The sequence below is a fragment of the Pomacea canaliculata genome, linkage group LG3 (assembly GCF_003073045.1).
Source record: "Pomacea canaliculata isolate SZHN2017 linkage group LG3, ASM307304v1, whole genome shotgun sequence".
Taxonomy (NCBI): domain Eukaryota; kingdom Metazoa; phylum Mollusca; class Gastropoda; order Architaenioglossa; family Ampullariidae; genus Pomacea; species Pomacea canaliculata.
In genome coordinates, this window is record NC_037592.1 from 23,257,503 (window position 1) to 23,276,469 (window position 18,967).

The following is an 18,967-nucleotide window of genomic DNA, read 5'->3' on the forward strand; positions in this document are numbered from 1 at the left end:
GCACACATGCATGCACGCATGGGCATGCAGGCACCCCGGCTCGCACACACATTAGCACACAGTGGACAAAAAAGAAATAAATTTGGAGAGACGAGTGAGCAGATATTTTTATCAAATTTATCATCAACACGGATACAATTATTTGCTTCTCATTTTTTCTCTACAAATACGATGTTAACGTTTTTCTTCAACTTTTTCAGGGTTACACATTCACGCGCGCTGCCTGACCTCTTCTCTGACTTCTCATCATGGCTCTACACATCCTGTCGACTTCCTGTGCACGGGTCAAGGCCACGCTTTTGGTCCTGTCGCTCGTGGCAACCGTCGCGCACTGCCAGGACATTTTTCTCAGCTACGTCATCGCGGAGGAACAACCCAAGGGCACTTTCGTTGGCAATGTAGCGCAGGATTCCAACATCAGGGACCACGTCGGCAGCGCCAGGGAGTTCCAGGATCTGACGTACAGCTTCCTGGCGGAAGAGGCGCGAGTGACAGGCAACTTCCGGATCGACAACGTGTCGGGTGTCCTTAGTACCGGAGCCAGACTCGATCGAGAGCAGCTCTGCAGGTAATGCGACTTGAAATTTACTGTAGAATAATTTTTTCTCTATGCTGCACAATTTTCTGGTGACATGTAAAGAAAGTGAAAGAGTGCTCAATTTTTTTTCGAATACCTATGTAGGTAAAATGAAATGTCTTATCTAGGGTTAATGGAAAGAGCAGCTTTTTTTTTTACTATTAAATCTGATAAAACTTGTATGATATGAGTTGAGAGATTTTTTTATTACATTCCATATATCTTTCTCTTGATCGACATACAGCATCTTAAGTTTAAAGATTTAAATGTTGCCAGTTGATTTAGTCAAATGCGTCAGCTGATGATATTCTAATCACTTATTGTCTCATGTAATATATTTGCAATTATCTGCACGTGCTTTTTATGCAGTTGCTTAAATTTGTTTTCCAGATTCCAGATGGAATGCCGCCTGTCCTTTCGTCTCGCCGCTCAATCTTCCCTCGGCCTTTTCTTCAAGATCATCGATGTGACGGTCTCCGTGAGTGACATCAACGACAACTCTCCGACCTTCATTCCGTCCGAGGTGTCCCTCACCATCATGGAGAATGCGACATCGGCGACTTCTACACTCTCCCCAACGCCATTGACGCAGACACGGGGGTAAACAACTCTGTGCAAGAGTACAGCCTCCTGACGAGTGACGTCCCTTTTAGTCTTCAGGTGCAGGGGTCCACGTCCATGGACCTGGCTTTGGCGCTGAGTGTCAGAGAGAGGCTGGACCGCGAGACTGTGGACTTTTACCGCTTGACAGTGCTGGCGAAGGACGCGGGTACTCCGGTCAGAAGTGGGACTCTCACAGTTAACGTGCAGGTGAGTGAGATAAGGGTGGCGGGTGTCATTAAGAGGACGAGAGAATCAGTGACCGAGGGTAGTGATTGTTAGTGTGAGGAATGATTGTCAAGGGTCGATTCACGAGCTGTACACGTTGCGCAGGTCGGGGACGTCAATGACCACGCCCCCGTGTGGGAGCTGCCTCTCTATGTCGTCAACGTCTCGGAGATCGTCGCCGTCAACACCATCATCCTGACGCTTGCCGCTCACGACGCCGACAGCGGCCCCAACGGTCAGGTGATCTACCGCTTCCCTCCCCTGCAGCCCGACACCGCGCTGGGGCTCTTCGCCTTAAACGAAACTTCCGGGGAGGTAAGTATGCGTTAGTAATCAAACATCATGACGTAATCAACTCATTAGTAACCAAAATTAAGTCAATGATCCAGGGAATGCAGGAAGCACGAAAGGTGGAGGAGGGGACGGACCCAGGGGAATGCAAGAAGCCTGACTTTGTCCAAGTTTTCTTCTACATTCTTTTGATGTTTTGATTGGTTATTTTAACAATTGAGCGTTCTCTGCTGGTGATTAGGCCAACCTTGGAATCCCTGGGATTTCGGGTTTACTTCATACTTTTAGAGCTGATTGAAGACAAATGATTTCTGTATCAGCGCGAAATCGTTTTTCTATTAGTAACTGCATAGGAAAAACGTTTGAAAGAATTAAGGTAAAGGCAAAGGTCCCACAGCACATGGCAGTAAGGGCACTGAAGTAGCTCATCATGGCCAGGCAACAAATGTAGGACTCAAAGCCAAACCCTTTCCTTCTTTCCTTCCTTTGTAACCTCCTGGTAAATATGGCGCTCATGCAGGGTGGGCAGGGTGTTGGGAGTTTGTCGGTCACAGGCGCAAGCGAGTCTTGAGACACCAATTTTTTTTTTTTTAGCTCCGGGTATCAGGCACAAACACAGGTTGGTTAAGGTGCATCCCCCTACCTTTTTTCTCCTTGTTAACAATCACTCCACTTGTAGAAAGAATTGTTTCTTTGTCACTGCTTTAAGAAGAATGAATGTAGTAAGCTTTGTTTACAAAGTCATTTCAGATCTTCTCACATCTGTGTATTCTGTTGTCTCACAGCTGAGTGTGGCCAAGCCGCTGGACGACTACGCCGGACAGACCTACAACCTGGAGGTCGAGAAGCACGCGACGGAGGCACGGCCTTCAAGTCGTCGCGTGCACAGGCTGTGGTGCGCGTGCTGGACACGCACAACTCGCGGCCGGAGATCATCATGTCTGTGCTGGGCAGCAGCGCCACCACCACCCTATCGGAGCTGGCCGATCTTGGCCGCGTGGTGGCGCACATCCTGGTCCGGGACTCGGACTCCGGGCTGAACGGCATCGTCACGTGCTACCTGAACGCCACGCACTTCCAGCTGCAGGCCATGGATGTCGGGCAGTACAAAGTCATCCTCAGCCGCCCGCTGGACCGCGAGGCGCAGGACACCCACGTCGTCAACGTCACGTGCGAGGACGCGGGCAAACCGCCGTTGTCCGACAGCAAGATCTTCAGAGTCAAGGTGAGCAGCTGCTTACTTCCGTTTTCTCCTTCATTTTTTTCCTCTCTCTCTCTCTTTTTTTTTTTTTTTTTTTTTTTTTGCATTTTCTGTTTATTGGGGTTTTTTTTGTTTCCTTAATTGAGGACAATTACATTTTTTGTGTTATGGGAACTGATTTTTTTGCCCCGTTGGAAAGTTATTTTATTTTCTTTGCAAGAAACTTGAATGCCCTTAAAATATCCATTGGGCAAAATTAAATCACAAAGTTTTTTGAATTGTTTGCAGATTTTTTTTTCGTGTCTTCGTTTTGAATCTGTTCTTTCTTGCCACGATATTGTTTAGTGTTGCAGTAGGTACGTAAAATCAGTTCCTCGAAATAATTTTGCTTCTCCACATATTGATGTGACTATTCTCTACATGTGTTATTAATGAGCTTGCTTTCTGCATCTTTCTCTGCATCTCAGTGGTGTGGTTGCTCGCTCTAAATTTCTTTTCTGTGCTGTTGTTCTCTGTCTGCTTTTTTTAACAACATCGATCCTTGCATCTCTGTCTAAAAATTTGTTCTCATCCTATCTTTTTAATAAAATCACTTTTTGCTTTTCTTTCTAATCAAGTTCCCTAAATGTCTGACATTTTTAATCATCGCTTTTTGTTTTTCTTTTTAATCAAGTCCCTCCCTACATATCTTCCTTTTTTAATCATCATTTTTTGAGTATTGTGTTTCTGATATAATCACTTTCTACTTCTCTTTCCTGTAGGGTCTTTGTCTCTGTCTCTTGTAAAGATGTTGTTGTCTACATTTTCTAATGAAGTCTCCACCTGTTGTCCTCAGGTCCGTGATGAGAATGACCAGGCGCCGGTGTTCTCGCAGTCTCTGTACTCCGCGAGGGTCACCGAGACAGGCGCCTACAGCAGCGACCGTAGTATCTACGTCACCACCGTCACGGCCACCGACGCCGACGTCGGCGAGAACGCTCGGTTGTCCTACCGGATCCTCGGCGACTTCCAGAACGAGTTCTACGTCTTTGACAACGGCACGGTGGTGGCGACGAGAGGTGAGCACAACTCACTGCGTGAAATTAGATGACCAGCTTTCCCGAGACTACCCAACCCTTCTCCCAAGTCTTACTTTCCTGCAGCTGTACGTGGTGGTGGCGTGGAACTGTAGAAGTGGTTGGAGTGGTTGGAGTGGTAATGGCTTTCGATCGTCTGGCTGGTTTTTGTGGAGGGTCTGTTGTCACGGTCCGGTGCACAGGTCTGGTTGTCTCTCTTTTTGTTTGTCCTTTCAAGCGCATCACAAACAGGTTTGTGATTGTGACTTTGTGGTTTGGAACTCCAAGTCGAGGTGAATGAAGCTAATGTCGGAAAAGGACGTGAGGCATGGATGGAGGTGTTAGTAAAGGGTGGAGGTATCAAATAATAACCGCTTGATAAAGAACATTGTCAAACTGAAAGTGAGTTGTTTGAGTAGACAGGTAGCGCATCTGAGAAATTAAATTGAGAGTTTTGAACTTCGAAGGAACTTTTGTCCTAGTTTCCCTACATTCTTTCTTCGATCTTTCTCGTTGTCGATAGTTCGTTTTATCCTTCATTCAATGATTCATTTTTTTCGTAGTCTTCCTTTCTGTGTGTTTCTTTTCTGTAATTTCTTTTTATGATTTAACTTCTTTATCCGTCTATTTTAATATGCACGTGCTAATATCTCAATGCATTCATTTCCTGTTTTCTTTTTTATTTCTTTTCCCATCTTCCCAGCTAATAACTCTGTGAGTATGCGTGGTTACTGTACAATATCTGAACTCATCTGGCTGATTACTTTGATTACACGTGGAAACCAAGATATTTATCTCATTTCTTTACAGGCTTGGACAGAGAAAATGGCGGATCGCAGCGCTACCTGTCGGTCGTCGCCTACGACCACGGCACCATGTCTAACACCGCCACCGCCACCATCCTGCTGACGGTCCTCGATGTCAACGACAACCCTCCAGTCTTCGTGGACATCGCACCCGTCTTCTACGTCAGCGAGGGCGTGCCTCTGACGTCATACGTGGGCAATGTCACGGCGATGGACGCCGACGAGGAGGAAAACGCCATCGTGCTGTACAGCCTCCACCCAGCCTACGATGGTCAGGTGCCCTTCAAGGTGATCACGGATGGCGTCATTAAGACGAACGGCACCCTGGATAGAGAGAAGCGCGACAGGTGAGTACCCGACCTCTGACTTTCTCTCTGTGTGTGTGTCGTCTCCACCAGGCACCCGACTTGTCCTCATACTTGCACGACTCCTGAACCTTTGACCTGATGATGACACATCTCGTGTATGATCGCTACCCTGGCTCAGTACTCTGGAAAGTTCGATCGGCAGCGTAGCAGAAATCAATGTATTCGTTAATGTCGTCAGTTGAGTTCGGAGTCTCTGCGACAATTTCGGCTTTTGATCGGAGCCATGTCAGATGACTCAGCAGCGTTAAGTGTGGTGGGCGTGTCCGATGAACGATGTCTTGATTGAGAATTAAGAAGATTGAAAGTGCGTAAGGTTGTATAAAGTGGGAAGACGTGTTCTATATAATCACTATCATCATAATGACATATTATTGAACTTTATTTTAGCCTTGGTTCCAGCTTGCGCCTTAAAACGCGTCACAATGTAAAAACAAAAATAAAAAAAAAACAAACAAAAACCAGAAATTTAAAAGAAACGAAAAACAGACAAAATTAGAATCCTGGGAATAATCTTTATGCATATTATCTACCTTTTTTTAAAATCTGCATTTCGTAGGTATGCTTGGTCACCCTGCTCTAACCCTCACTTTGACTTGTGTGCTGTAGGTACGACTTTGAGATAGTCGCCCACGACCTGGGAAGGCCTCATCTTAGCTCTTCTATCGTTGTCACCGTCCGCATCCTAGACATCAACGACAACAGCCCAGTCTTCCTCTTCCCCAACGACATCAACAACACGGTGCGCGTGCCGCACACGTTGTCGCCCAACACCAAGGTAGCCACCATCGTGGCCTACGACGCCGACCTCGGCAACAACGAGCGCCTCGTCTTCGCCAGGGATGGGCGCAACGGCACTAAGTTCTTCGATGTGGACCCAGAGACCGGGGAGGTACAGTTCCACACATTATTATGCTTGGCTTCTTCTTCTTCTTCTTCTTCTGTCGTAAGGTTAAGCATACTGCTTCATCTTGAACATGATAAGAAGCTCAGTATTAAATACATCTTTTCATCCAATTTTACCGGAACTGCTTAGCCAGTTAAAAGCAAAGATGAGGGTGGCCCTAGATGGTTTAAGGAAAGGCTATCATGTACATTAAGTTTTCAGTGTTGTTATTTATGGTGAAGACGAAAGATGAAAGATCTTGTTATGTTAGGCTTCTGATGTTGGACATGATTGGCTGAAGGTTAGCTCACTTGTCAGCAAAGCTTTGAACATATATGCTGACATTTACTGTCGACGGAAAAAGTAAACAATGAACAGGGAATTCTCAGCTGACAGGCACTTGTCATCCTAGAAATGCCAGAAGGCATGATAATTTTTTGTTAAAATCCAAAGCTGGTTGCATTTAATTACCTCTTGGTCGTCAAGCAGATGTGATCTTGGGAAAAAAAAAGAGATGCAGCATTGTGATGGGTGTGGTCTGTTACAACATCTCAGTGGCGTAGGAAGATGCTCGGGGTTAGGGTAGGAGGTAACTCCATGCTGACAGTGAATGATGTTTGCATTCTTTTCCTCTCAGTATCTTTTCTGAGTGGGACGGCTGTCCAGCTGCCTGCCCCGACCCTTGACCCCTGTTTCCTACTCCACTGCATATCATCTTGGTGTTTTTGTTTGTTTGTTTGTTTGTTTGTTTGTTTTTGGGAATGCCCCAATCAGGTCACGTGTTCTTGTTTGCTCTTTAGGTCATTCTCGTCAGACCTTTGTCAGAAAAGGACCTCGGAGAGCATTGGCTAGTGGTGGTAGCTCACGACCAGGGCTTCCCCACTCAGCTGGCCAATCAGACGATGCTTTACATCCAGGTCTATCGGGGCAACCACACGGCTGCCGTGACGTCGGACAGCGCGGCCTTTCGCAACACGCTGCTGGTCATCATCATCGTCGTGGTCACTTTTGTCCTCTCCATCGTCGTCATCGTCACCATGGTGCTGATCAGACACCAGGATCGCCAGCGCCGACTGTACCGGGCCAAGGACGAGGAGGTCAAAGTGGGTCACGTGGTGTGGCTGTGCATGTCTGTGTTGACCATGATGCGTGATTTTTTTTTTTTCAAGAGCTTTCCTGTACTTACTTTGAATATGTGTCTGAGGGGTTGGGAATGAGAGAAGGGAATAAACACACGGACATCAGAGTAGCAAAGATTTAAAGAAAGTTGACCACTTCAATCAAAGAAGTTGGCTGTTAGAAACATTCCTCTGGATAGAACTGTTGAAGCCCAAGGAAAGGTAACAACCACAATTCAATCTGTGTTTTCAGGTAGAGGCTCACCTTCGGAAGCTTGCCAGCCCGTACGCCGGCGCCCAGGAGTTCGACGCGGCCACCACGGCGCCCGATGCATCGTTGCTCGTCGACGGAGCAGCGACGACGAAAGGAGGTGAGCTTTTCTCTGGACGAAGACAACAACATCACGCCCGACTCCACGCCAGCGCCGTGCGAGAAGGAGGGGGCGGGCCGCCTGGAGACCCTGCCGGAGGGGGGCAAGGGACAGGTTTGTCTCCCCGTGATGCTGCAAGTTGCTTACTGAATGTCTCGCATGTATGGCTTGTCTTGAGTAGCCAAGGCAACGCCAAGAAACTAATGACGTGGACAGAGGAATGAACGTACTCTTTGCCACCACCACCATCACCCTCTCTCGTTTTCTCTTTCCTCATCTTATCTTGTTTATTATTCTTCTTTCTTCTTTTATTTTTCTCACTTTCTCTGTTCTCTATTTTTTTTTTTCTCTCTTTTGTCACGTTAGCGTCCATCACCCTCCTGCTCCTCTCAGTCCTGATCATCGTTATCATCTAAAGTTAAGAGAAGGTCGCGTCCTTTTGACAGTTGCAATATCCTATTCAGAACTTTATTCTATGAATGTAAGATCCCACATCTCCGAACTGTTCAATCTTCCTCGCAATCTTCACTTGACAAAATAGAAAACTACAGACCTCTCCAAACTAATGGGTAAGCTTCATTCATGAGCATTTTACTTTCCTGAACGGCACCCAACAGGATAATTTAAATCACTAAGGATGAGTATTAAATGACAAATGGTATTCTGTCTTCTTCATTAAAGAACTGCAGTAGAGTATTACAGTTCACCAACGTAATGATAGTGTAGTGTTTATTTATTTACATATACTAACCATAAAAATAGTAGCTTGTTCCTGTGCCTATGCTCAATCATAACGCATGTATAACGCATGTCAGAATTTGCTGGACTTCGTGCAAAACTTTTCACTCACGATCCATGTCTTCGAGACATTTAAAGGAAAAGGCAAGTGAAGTGGCAAATTAGTCAAAAATAAATTCTGAAGTTCTAAATTGTTTTCGCTGAAGAAGTCGGGTTAGAGTTAGTAGGCCGCTGTGTTTTCGTGCTCCTTCGCGAAGGAAAGCCACCTAACCCTAATTTTGGATGTAGGTGGCGCCATTTGACACGAAAAGAGTTCCCTGTCGCACCAGTCTTGTCTGCTCATCACAGCTCTTAATCCTCGCTGCACTCGAAATCGAAACTGCATGACACGATTTGCAGATACTTGATGACGACCTTTAGACGACCGCTCCTAGTAGATGAAAAAAACTCCTGTACAGGATTGTGTCGACGACATCACGTGACAACAAACATGGCAGCTCCTTGTGCAGCCCTGAGTTCTGTTTCAGACGCGTTTGTTTAAAAAAAAAATTTGCAACCAAAAATTGTAAGATTACCTAATATTAAATACAGGGGTCTCAAACTCATATTAGCATGTGGGCCGCAGTGGAAAGTAACAGCCAGTCAGCGGGCCGCACCACGAAAAGAAAATGTTTTTTCATTAAATTTTACGAACACTGTCACTGCAGTTAAATGCTAAAATAAAGTTTTTATAATTATTAATTACATTTAGTGTAGTTTATTACATGCACAGGCAGTTTAGTTTATTAAAATAAGTTGACGTTGTCTCTGTCACTAATAAAAAAGCAGAAACTGTAGTTCCCATAAAAAACACCAAGCACAACATACATATACACCGCGGACGTGACCGCGGGCCGCACAAAAATGTTTCACGGGCCGCATACGGCCCGCGGGCCGCGTGTTTGAGACCCCTGATTAAATACAATACAGCTTTATTATCCTCCAGGGCAATTACAAGTAGTGTTTGATATGCTAGCAATATACAAATAAGTACATAGATATGTTGACTACATTGTATAAGTTCTTTCTCTTTACACACACACATCAGCGGTAAATACAGTTGCTGATCATAGGTATCTCATCTGCGTCCAGACCGCACTTCTGAGAAATCACATGACAACACATGATCAAGAATAATGAGGATTAATTGCTGATTAATTAAGACTGCTTAAGTACTTCAAGTCCCTCTGCCTCTCCCTTTACTTTCCATTTCCTTTAACCTGCGTGTTTCTTTTGTTGGCTTGCCCCTCAACTGAGGTTCTTGACTTTCCTCTGTCCGCTTTTCTTCATTTATTGACAAGGTGGGGTTGAAGGTAGGATGGAGGGATGGATGGGGAATGACACTATGTCTAACTTGGGGAGGTGTCTAACACTTGGTTGTGACCATGACTGTAGGTTGTGTTGGGGGCTAACACTGAGTCCAAGCTCGGTCCTCACCATGACGACCTTAGACAGGTGATGAGTCCTGTAAAGCATAGAGATGTTGGACGGTTGACCAGTTCTGTGCGATCTCACTACCATCATCACCCGCTTCATGACAAAAGTCAGGTAATTCGACTGAAAACCATGCCCACTGCTATTGGTGTTTTTTTTTTCAACATTTCAAGATTTATTCCAAACGGTATCTGTACTTTTGCGAAATGAGACAAATCCTGAACGTTTAAAAAACTTTCTTTAGAAGAAGTAGAAAATTGAAACAGAAAACAATTTTCTTAGACATTTGTCTACAAAGGTGAAACCAACAGCGGGTTATAGTTTTATAACTTTAGGTGATGATGAGTAAGCCGTAGGGACCTAGTCATCAAGAGATTTTCACCCTGTTCTTGGAGTCTGGCCACTACCAGCAACACATATCTGTTATGATTACAATAATCCAGCATGGGGGAATGTGCTTGCTTTCTAGTTATTTCAGAATTTAGATAAAGCATGAATAATGTAGTGTGCATGCTGTGAGATACCATAGTCTGCTACATCTGTATCATCGTATTTACGAAGGTGCATGGGTTGCTTGGCCTTAACACCCGAGATGGGTATAGTTGTTATTACTGCAATGTGATATCTAAAGTGTCTTAGTATAATTAATTTTGTAAACGTTTTTAAGTTCAAATCATTTTGTAATGGGCTCTGAAATTGAATAAGGAAGTTACCTCCAATGAAAGAGAAGTAAGGAGAGGTAATGAAGACTGAATTATTGCCGAGTCGAGCCCACTTATCTGTCTAGGTGAACTACAAACCTTTTGAACTTTTACTGGTTGTTCTTTTGGAATAAAGTAAGGAAACCGCTTCAGCTCGAAGTAATGTGTGTTGAAGTAAAACTCTCTAGCTAAAAATCTAGACTTGTATCTTCAAGAAAATTTTCGATGTCAGCTGATTGTTATTTTTATTTTGTTTACGCAGAAATCACTGTTGGAGACTCAGGGCAGATGACAACTTGAGCGACTTGTCCTGCGATGCGAGCACCAGCGATAGCGGACGGGGCGGAAGTGACGTAGAAATGCATGGTAGCTGCTTCCAAGGATTCAGGTATGAAGCAGGAGCAACAAACACAGTTAGCAGCCAGTAAAGTGTTGTGGAGACAGGCGAATCAAGTCATCCGTCACCCTAGCGTGTGCTCTCATTCAATGTTTTTTTTTATTATTATTATTAAATGTAGCCCTTAAATCTGCTTCGCTGCGTTGGCGGAAGTCTAGCATTTGTCAAAATTAATTTAGGCTTCTAATGAGAACATAATTTATTCATTAATTAAGACAGATCCTCAGAGTCATTTCCGAGTCAAGCACTCAATTGGGAAAGTGTCTAGTCCTGGTCCCAACCCTCTTGCCCTCTGTCCGGTTCTACAATGGTGGGACGCGGCGGCATGACAGATTCCAACCCACTCCCACCCCAACCCTCAACCCCACCCCGACTGTTTCAGCATCTGCGTCGCTCAGAATTAAAGATGCTGCTGGAGCCCCGATATATTGATGCGCCCTGTCACTGACCGCTCCCACAGGGACAATGAATTGGGTGCGAAGCACCGGCATGTCTGATACCCGCCACCCTGAGTTCGAACGTTAACATCCACACACACACACACGTGCACAAGCAGAACATGTTTTATGGCGTGCTTTTAGTGCCTTTAATCATTCATACCCATCAAACGCTATCAGGTGTAAAAAGTTTATTACCGTGACGAATGTGCTAGCTAGTCCATCCATCTCTCTTCCTCCCCTCCCACCCGTCAAAAAAAAAAAAAAAAAAAAAAAAAAAAAAAAAAACCCACTCACTCCCCTGCGACAACCACAATCTTCTGCTAGTTTGAGCTACTTTTCCCTTCGTTCGTTTCTTTCGCCTTCAGGTCATTTGTAGTCCAGTTCAACCGCTTCGTTGAACACCTACGGACTCATCCAATTCTTGAAACATCCATTTCCAGTCCGCCCCATGCAGGTTTCGTCACAGATAATGAATAAAGAAACGGCAAAGGACTTCGATGTAGATAGAAAACCAGTATAGAGGGATTTTAAACTGATTGTTCAAGATAGTAGAGAGAACGATGGCGAAAAATTCACTTAGACCAGCATATTCTTTGAAAGGAAACACACGTTTATTTATACATTTATTTACTTTTTTTCGGCCGTTCTTGCTAGCGGCAGACAGCTTTTATAAAAGCCTTTTATGCTTGTAAATCATTGCTAATAAATGAGATTTTTATTTTACCTCGGTTTACCCCGATCTCCCCTCCCTTCATCCTTTCGATACAGCAATGTATATAAATATACCCTGCAATGACAAAGATGACATTTTTCAGCACAGCTACACCTCTTCCAAAGACATTGCCTGGAAGAACAATAACAACAACTCCACCCCACCTTTTTTTGAAGCTACTAGTCTGCATTCACCCCAGCAATGAAATGTCCGAAGATTATGTCTCCACAAGGTTACCTCCCCCTCCCCTCCAATCCCAAAAGAGTTGTAACTGTGTTTGGCCGCATGCCGTCTATGGGTACTCTTTTCTTTCAATCCACCCCGCCTTGCTACTGCGACCACGCCATTTCAGTGTAAATTAATCAAGGATGGAGATGGCAGTGTTTCCTGCTCGATTACCTGAGATAACCTGAAGGGATAAAAGTAATTCTAACCACATTTCCGAGACTGACAAGTGTATTTATGGTCTAGGAAGCTGTGCTCGCGAGACGGCGCGAGGCGTCGCTGTAAGGACCGGTTCACACGTCAGCCAGATGGCGTCACCGTCCTTCCGTCCGTCCTTCCCAGTCTCGTCCACAACTCCTTCCGGTCCAGGCCAAAACCTGGACAAAGATTGAACACATCTTTGCTGAACAGTTTCGGGTGGCAGGTGTAGCAGCAATGCTGAAAACGGAGCAGAATTTTTTTCTTTCTCTTTCTCTCTCTCTGCTTGCCAACGTTTCTTGCTTGGGATTGATACTCGGTGTTCTTGCCTTGAAGGCACCTTGCTCCAGACCGTGCTTTGCGAATGTTATTCACTCCGTTGCCAGTTAGTAATAACAGTTTTGTGTGGCGCGTTGTAATAAAAAAACAGAATCTTTCAATATTTAAAATTAACTAGAATTTGATGTAAATAAGTAAAAATAAGTAAAAGGAAAACATATCCACCGACATGATCGTTATTCAGATGGTGTTTTTTGTTGGGTTTTTTGTTTTGTTTTGTTTCTTTGGTTTTTTTTATTCATTCGTTTATTTTTCGTTGGTTCAGTAAATGCAAATGATTAAGTTTTCATTTATCTCTACTGCCAGTGCCTGTCCTCACATACGAAGTTTTTGCTAATGTCTGTGCGGACTTGAGGGTGGTGCATGAGCTGGCATATATGCGGATGAAAGTGCGAGAGAAAAAAAAGGAGAATTAACATCCCTGGCACAATTCCAACAAACGGGTTGCTTGATTGTTGCAGGAGACAACTCCTTCGGGTCGCAAAGAGGGGCGTCCTCCTCCGTCCAGGCAGGTCACGATCACCGCAAGCATCCGGCACAGCAGCGCACTGTGCACTTTGACCTATACCCCACGTCCTTCACCCCCGCACGAGGGTCAGGTCGCCTGGCGACCTTCCCCAGCAGCGCCAGCAACGACAGCCTGGATAGCCGCCACAGCATGCCATCGTTCACCTCCTTCTCCCAGCGGCCCGCTTCGCCGGAAGTCCCGTGCAACAGTCCTTGTCATCGTCGACTTCGCCGTCGCAGACGACTTCAATGACTTCGTTCGGGCGGGCTGGGCACGTGCCGGCCAGCCACAACCGTCAGCATCGGAACAGCCGAGACCTGCACGGAGTCTCCTCCTCGCAGTTCCCGGAGGTGGAAGAGGGTAGCTACATCGACCTACAGAACCAAACCCATCCGCAGCACCATCATCACCACACTCACCACCACCCTCGCCGCATGGTGGCGGATGCCGGCGACTACGTGGACATGAACAACGCCACCTACAGCTCAGCCGCAGTACTCGACCGGAACCGGGGGCACGTGGAGCAGCGAGACCACCACTTCCGGTAGCTACACGGTGGGCTCGCAGGAACTGGCACAGGACATCGACAAGCTGTTCTTCGATCCACCAAACGACGTGGTGGTGTGAGCAACTATTTAATTCATTCATCCATGAACTTCTTGATTCGGGTCCTGGCAAGACCCACGGTCACCGGTGATCTCACCTCCTCCGTCACACTTCGCATCCTCGCTTCTTTTCGTCCTCCGCCGCAGCGTCAGCGCGAGCTCGTTGAAGCGCACGTGGGGTCGGCTGGGGACAGTGGCCTCATTATAAACTCGTCTGACTTGTTACTGCTTGTCACAGCAAGAACAGATTACGTTGAACTTAGGGCTAAACAGCTGTCTAGAGCCGCGATTAACAATCTGGCATGGATCCATTTGATTGGCAGTTGGATGGATGGCGGGTAGTCCACAAACGGGGCCAATGAAGGTGACAGATAAGGAACTGATTAATCTTCCATTGGCGCGACGAATGTGTCTGTAAACAGGCTAGAAAGGGTGAGAACGGGGTTGGACTTTCGATTCCTGTGTGCGTGCCAGAACATTCTACCCGGGAATTTCCATTTGCAAGATGGCTGTTACCTTCCAGATTGCAGTGCTCAAATGTTAACTGTGAGTGTTTCGTAGTATCAAATTTCGCTAAGTCACAACATGTGAGGCGTGTGTGCGTGTGTGTGTGCGTGCGCCCTCCACACGAGAGAATTTCTCCCGTCCGGTATTCTTCGGAAGAATCGCAGAGTCAGGAGTCTCGATGTCTTCAACACCGCTTACAGCATGACAAAAAACTAAGGTTGAAGCTGCAGGTTGATACCCGGAGTTGCAGGCAGACTGTTAGAACAGCCAACAGTTCCAGTCGATGTACATAAAAAGCACCAATAATAACAACTTATAACCAATCGTGTAATGTAACATAACTACACGACTTGGGGTTTGTGCCTCTTGAGCTCTCAGAGGAGCCGTTCCTCATTTCCTATAGAAAAATGTATAAAAATACGAATAGAGTAAAATTAATGATTTATTGCCTGAACAGATCCTTTACCGTAGGATTCTCTAGCGCAAGATGGGAAAAAATATCTCTTATGTCTGGAAATGGCTCATTGATTTTAGACACTGCCAGCTGAAGCTTTTTTTTCATTTAGTGTTTAGCTGGTGATCTTTGGTGATGTTGGGGATGAATATGTGCGTGTATGTGTAGTGTATTGTGAGTGTGACATTTGCTACGATAAAGATCCAACAATCCATCGTGGTTCAAACTTAGCTATCGATTTCAGGAACTTGGGTTCAAACACAGTCATCGATTTTGAAGGTGGCTGGTGTACTTACAATGTACTAGCAATGGTCAGGTCTTCACCAGATCGAAATAGTTTAAAGACTGATCCAAATATTTCACGACAATGATTCCCCGACGCAGAAGAGCGGTGTGAGGTGGCACTAGTCTGTTGCTGTCTACAAATATGACAAGATATTTGAATGACAGCCACTGCTGTTTCATAGGAAGTAAATAAAAATTAAATCAAAAATATTTGAAACAAAAGTGACCTAGAAGGACAGCTAAGCGCTTAATGCGTGTTGTGGACTGACCGCCATTATAAACGCTGCTGCAACGACAACAGCATCGACGACAGGAAGTTAGCAGCCTTCTGATTGGCTGGCTACTCTGGCTCTTCAAACAAGCACACGTGTTATAACCTAAGATTGTGCTGTGATATAAAATATACGGTCAAACAAACAAAGACTGAATATGAATTATCTCCTTCATCCACATAACAACTCTGGAACTTGTTTGATTCGCTTGGTTGACTGCGCCCCGGACTGTACGACAAGAGCTGTTGCTGCACGACAGCAAAGACCTGGGAACATAAAACATTGTGTAGTGAGCGTGTGTTTGTGTGAGTGAGAGAAGGGTGAGTAAGTGAATGAGAGAAAATTTCTATTGTGTGTGTGTTTGTTGATATGGAAGGGAAAGACCTGGATTTCGAGAACAGCCACCAAATGTACAAAACACACCTTAGTTATTCAGTGTTGTGTATCCCATGTATGTAAACACACGTGGAGCTTAAGGCGGCAGCTTGCATGCCTACTTCCAATACTGTTATAGGTGTGACACAGAATTCATACAGAAGCTAAGTACAGACCGTCTACCCCGATATACTGGTTGTCCTGCCAAGAAGTACAAGACCGTTTGTGTCCCTGTCCTCTCCACAAGAAACACAACCTTCTGACAAACTTTTATGCGGTATGGTTCCTCCTTGGAAACAGTGGACACAACAATTTATGATCAGCTCGACTCAAAGCATATCCAATCAAAGGTTTGTAATTGTACTGGGTCGGTTTTTCCCCCTGTGAGATCTCCAGTGAGGGCAGCAAGGTATTGAATGACTTGAGACAGACATCGGCTTCTGTGTTGTGGGATGTCTGCAGGCTGTTATGATACCTCATGTTCATGCATTATCCGACTTGTTTTTGTCCGCTTTTTTATCAAGCTTTTTGGTTTTAATTTGAGTTGTAAGAGGAAACTGCGTTGGTCTGAGTTCCCTTGCTTAAACCACCAGTTGCCAAAAGTGATTTTTACTTGCTGAGATGTCCTAAAAAAACTACGCACAGGTTCTTTTCTTTAAACTTTGGTATATACCCAGTTTTGGAGAGAACGACTCACATTTTAGTTGCCAGTATTACATTTTTTAACAATTTTTTGTCCCTAATCGCTGCTCCTTTCGCAAATGCTGGATCATGAACTTGTGCACAAGCCGAAGGAAGTTAAGAGATCAGACACTGAGCGCTGCTCAGCAAAACTGTTTAAACTTTTACAGACTAAGATCTGGATAACATTTACCCCCCAGACAGGTCAAACGTCTAAATAACTGTGATACGAGAAAGCTCACATATAAGTTTGTGTTCAAATGTCGTCTCGAAATTTTTTTTTTTTTTTAATTATTAAACTATAAGATTTGGATCCAAAATATATTTTGTGCATGTTGTGCTAAATTGTGTCTAGACATTTTTTTCCCCGGGTGGGAGCTCGGTTTTTATTACAAGCAAAACTTGGAAATCCGGGTGGTGCTACATGCAGATGAACAAGTCGTGTTGGATGGATTCTCGTTAGTGAGCTGGGTGGAACTCACTGGATTACAGTTTGTGTTAAATGTAGGAGGAAAGCTTAGATGACATGCAGAAGCCGGGCTGAGGGAAATGAGCGATGACAGGTTAGGTCCATGGTGTTTAATTCTATGAACAACATCTAGCCCTGGATATCTCGTGAATGTGTGGACTTTTTTCTATGTAGAACAGCTGTTAGAATGCTAACAAACATCAAGGAACAGGTGTGGTCAGCGTCTGCAAGCGACTAAATGTGGAAATCATTATTACTGCATCAGTGGTGTAGGAAGATGTTCGGTTTGCAAACTTTCTGCGGACGGTGAACGACAAAGCAACACTTAATCTGATTGATGTTGCCCCCCTGGTTCCTCCTCCACTCTACATGTATTTTAGAGCTGCATTTTTTGCGGATGTCTCGGTGCCAAATGTATATATGGACGATGTGTTGTCTACGTTTCCTCGCAGAAGGGGGAGACAACTACAAGCCTCTGTCGCTGTCAGGGGACGGCAACTCGTCATACGCCATGCCACGTGAAGTTATCTCCAGTCATCAGCAGAATCGGAAACATTTAAATCAGTCTCCTCCTCCCCTGATATTCTAGTTGACAGCTTAGTTCCGATACACAGAATATCCCTGATTGTAGACTGTTCAAATACTCTTTGTGGTGTCGGGATCTTTCAGTTGGTGTGAATGTTCTGTCGGTGTGGGAGAGGGTAAGTGGGTGAGTGCAGAAGAAAGGAAGAGAGAAAACATTTATAGATGAAGTTAGAGGGAAACATCCGATGCAGTCGGTGGCAAAGTTCCACAGCATTGACCCAACTGTCCTCACACGAGTTTGGAGGCTTGTACTCAGACAATCTCGATGAGCTTGGACATGGTCGCACAAGACCAGGCTGTGCATGGCCAATGTCTCCACTCACGGTTAGAGTTATCTGCGTGCACCGTTCTTATCGTCATCATCTTCTGTCGTTTTCGTCGTCGTCAATAGCATCACAAACGTCGCATCACCACCAACATCGTCAGTCAATCGTCCACTAGACTGTCTAGTTGTCATGAGATCAAGACACGCGAACTGTAACAGCTCCTGTCTCGATAGGATGTTAGAAACTTTCCCTGGACACTTCTTGTCGTCCTCTCACTTTGAGGATGGTTCCAAGTTTTTTGTTTGTTGTTGTTTTCTGGAAGTGGAGTGGCGAGTGGCACATGTTTTCTAGTGTCAAACATCATCTGGGTGCGTGCGTCACGCGTGTTCCTGGAGGCGTGCGTCATGCCGCTTCTGGAAGCTGGTGTTGCTGGTGTTAACAATCACCGGAAGAGGGTTGAAGAAGGTTTTGTCTTGTTCCAAGTCTTTTCCTCGCCAGCAGCGTCTCCTTCTAACAATCACGTTGAACACTCGGAAGAGCTCAAGAGATTTGTGGGATCAAAACTTGGTGTTGGAACCGTTGCTGGGTTCCGTTCCGCCCCTGTCCCATTATAAACTTCCTCCCTGCGGACGTCACGAGTCGACTTTTTACACCACGACAGGTGCTTGCACGTGAGGTTTACGAGGTTAGGGAAACAGCTTCGTGGTCATTCGCTAATCCATAGTCATAGCTCAAGAACTGTATTTACATTGTACCATCACTTCTACATGTCATCAGTCTTCGCATTTTTTTTTTTTTTTTTTTTTTTTTGCCACGGATCCACAGATATTATCGTTTCCTCAGAAAGTGTTTCATCCTCGCGACATCTGTCGCTAAGCAACGTGCGCCGCTGTCAGCCAGGTTTATGTGTCGCTCTTTTGTTGTTTATCTTGTAAACAGCTTTACGAAATGACATTTTGTACTTGTGAATAACAAATATTTTACTAAAATAAATGCAGGTGTACATATCGTGACTGGTTTGGGCCCGTCTTTATGCTTGCTTGCATCTTGTGTCTTGGAATTAGCATCCGTATGTCTTGTTCTCAAACCTGAAACTTCTAATTATTTAAGAGAATGATCTTTCCTCCTCTGATGTTCTTCGATGATCTTTTTTACCAAACGTTTGCTAAAGTAAAGACCCACTGATGGACAAAGCCTGGCCAGGTCAAAGCCAACAAGCCGCCATAGATAGTCTCGCTA

General features: G+C 45.1%; 1 protein-coding gene across 1 annotated transcript; it reads left to right on the plus strand.

Annotated features, from left to right (window-relative positions):
• The first annotated feature begins 203 nt into the window (after positions 1–203).
• LOC112559570 (protocadherin-7-like) lies at positions 204–18,736 on the plus strand. The gene is given in 15 exon segments (XM_025230902.1): positions 204–568; positions 968–1,133; positions 1,136–1,387; positions 1,511–1,720; positions 2,291–2,315; positions 2,482–2,921; positions 3,733–3,955; positions 4,763–5,105; positions 5,733–6,015; positions 6,810–7,112; positions 7,381–7,720; positions 9,775–9,823; positions 10,673–10,798; positions 13,183–13,273; positions 13,701–18,736. Coding segments are annotated over 15 exon segments (3,327 nt in total). The 5' UTR covers positions 204–248; the 3' UTR covers positions 13,857–18,736.
• Positions 18,737–18,967: the final 231 nt, after the last annotated feature.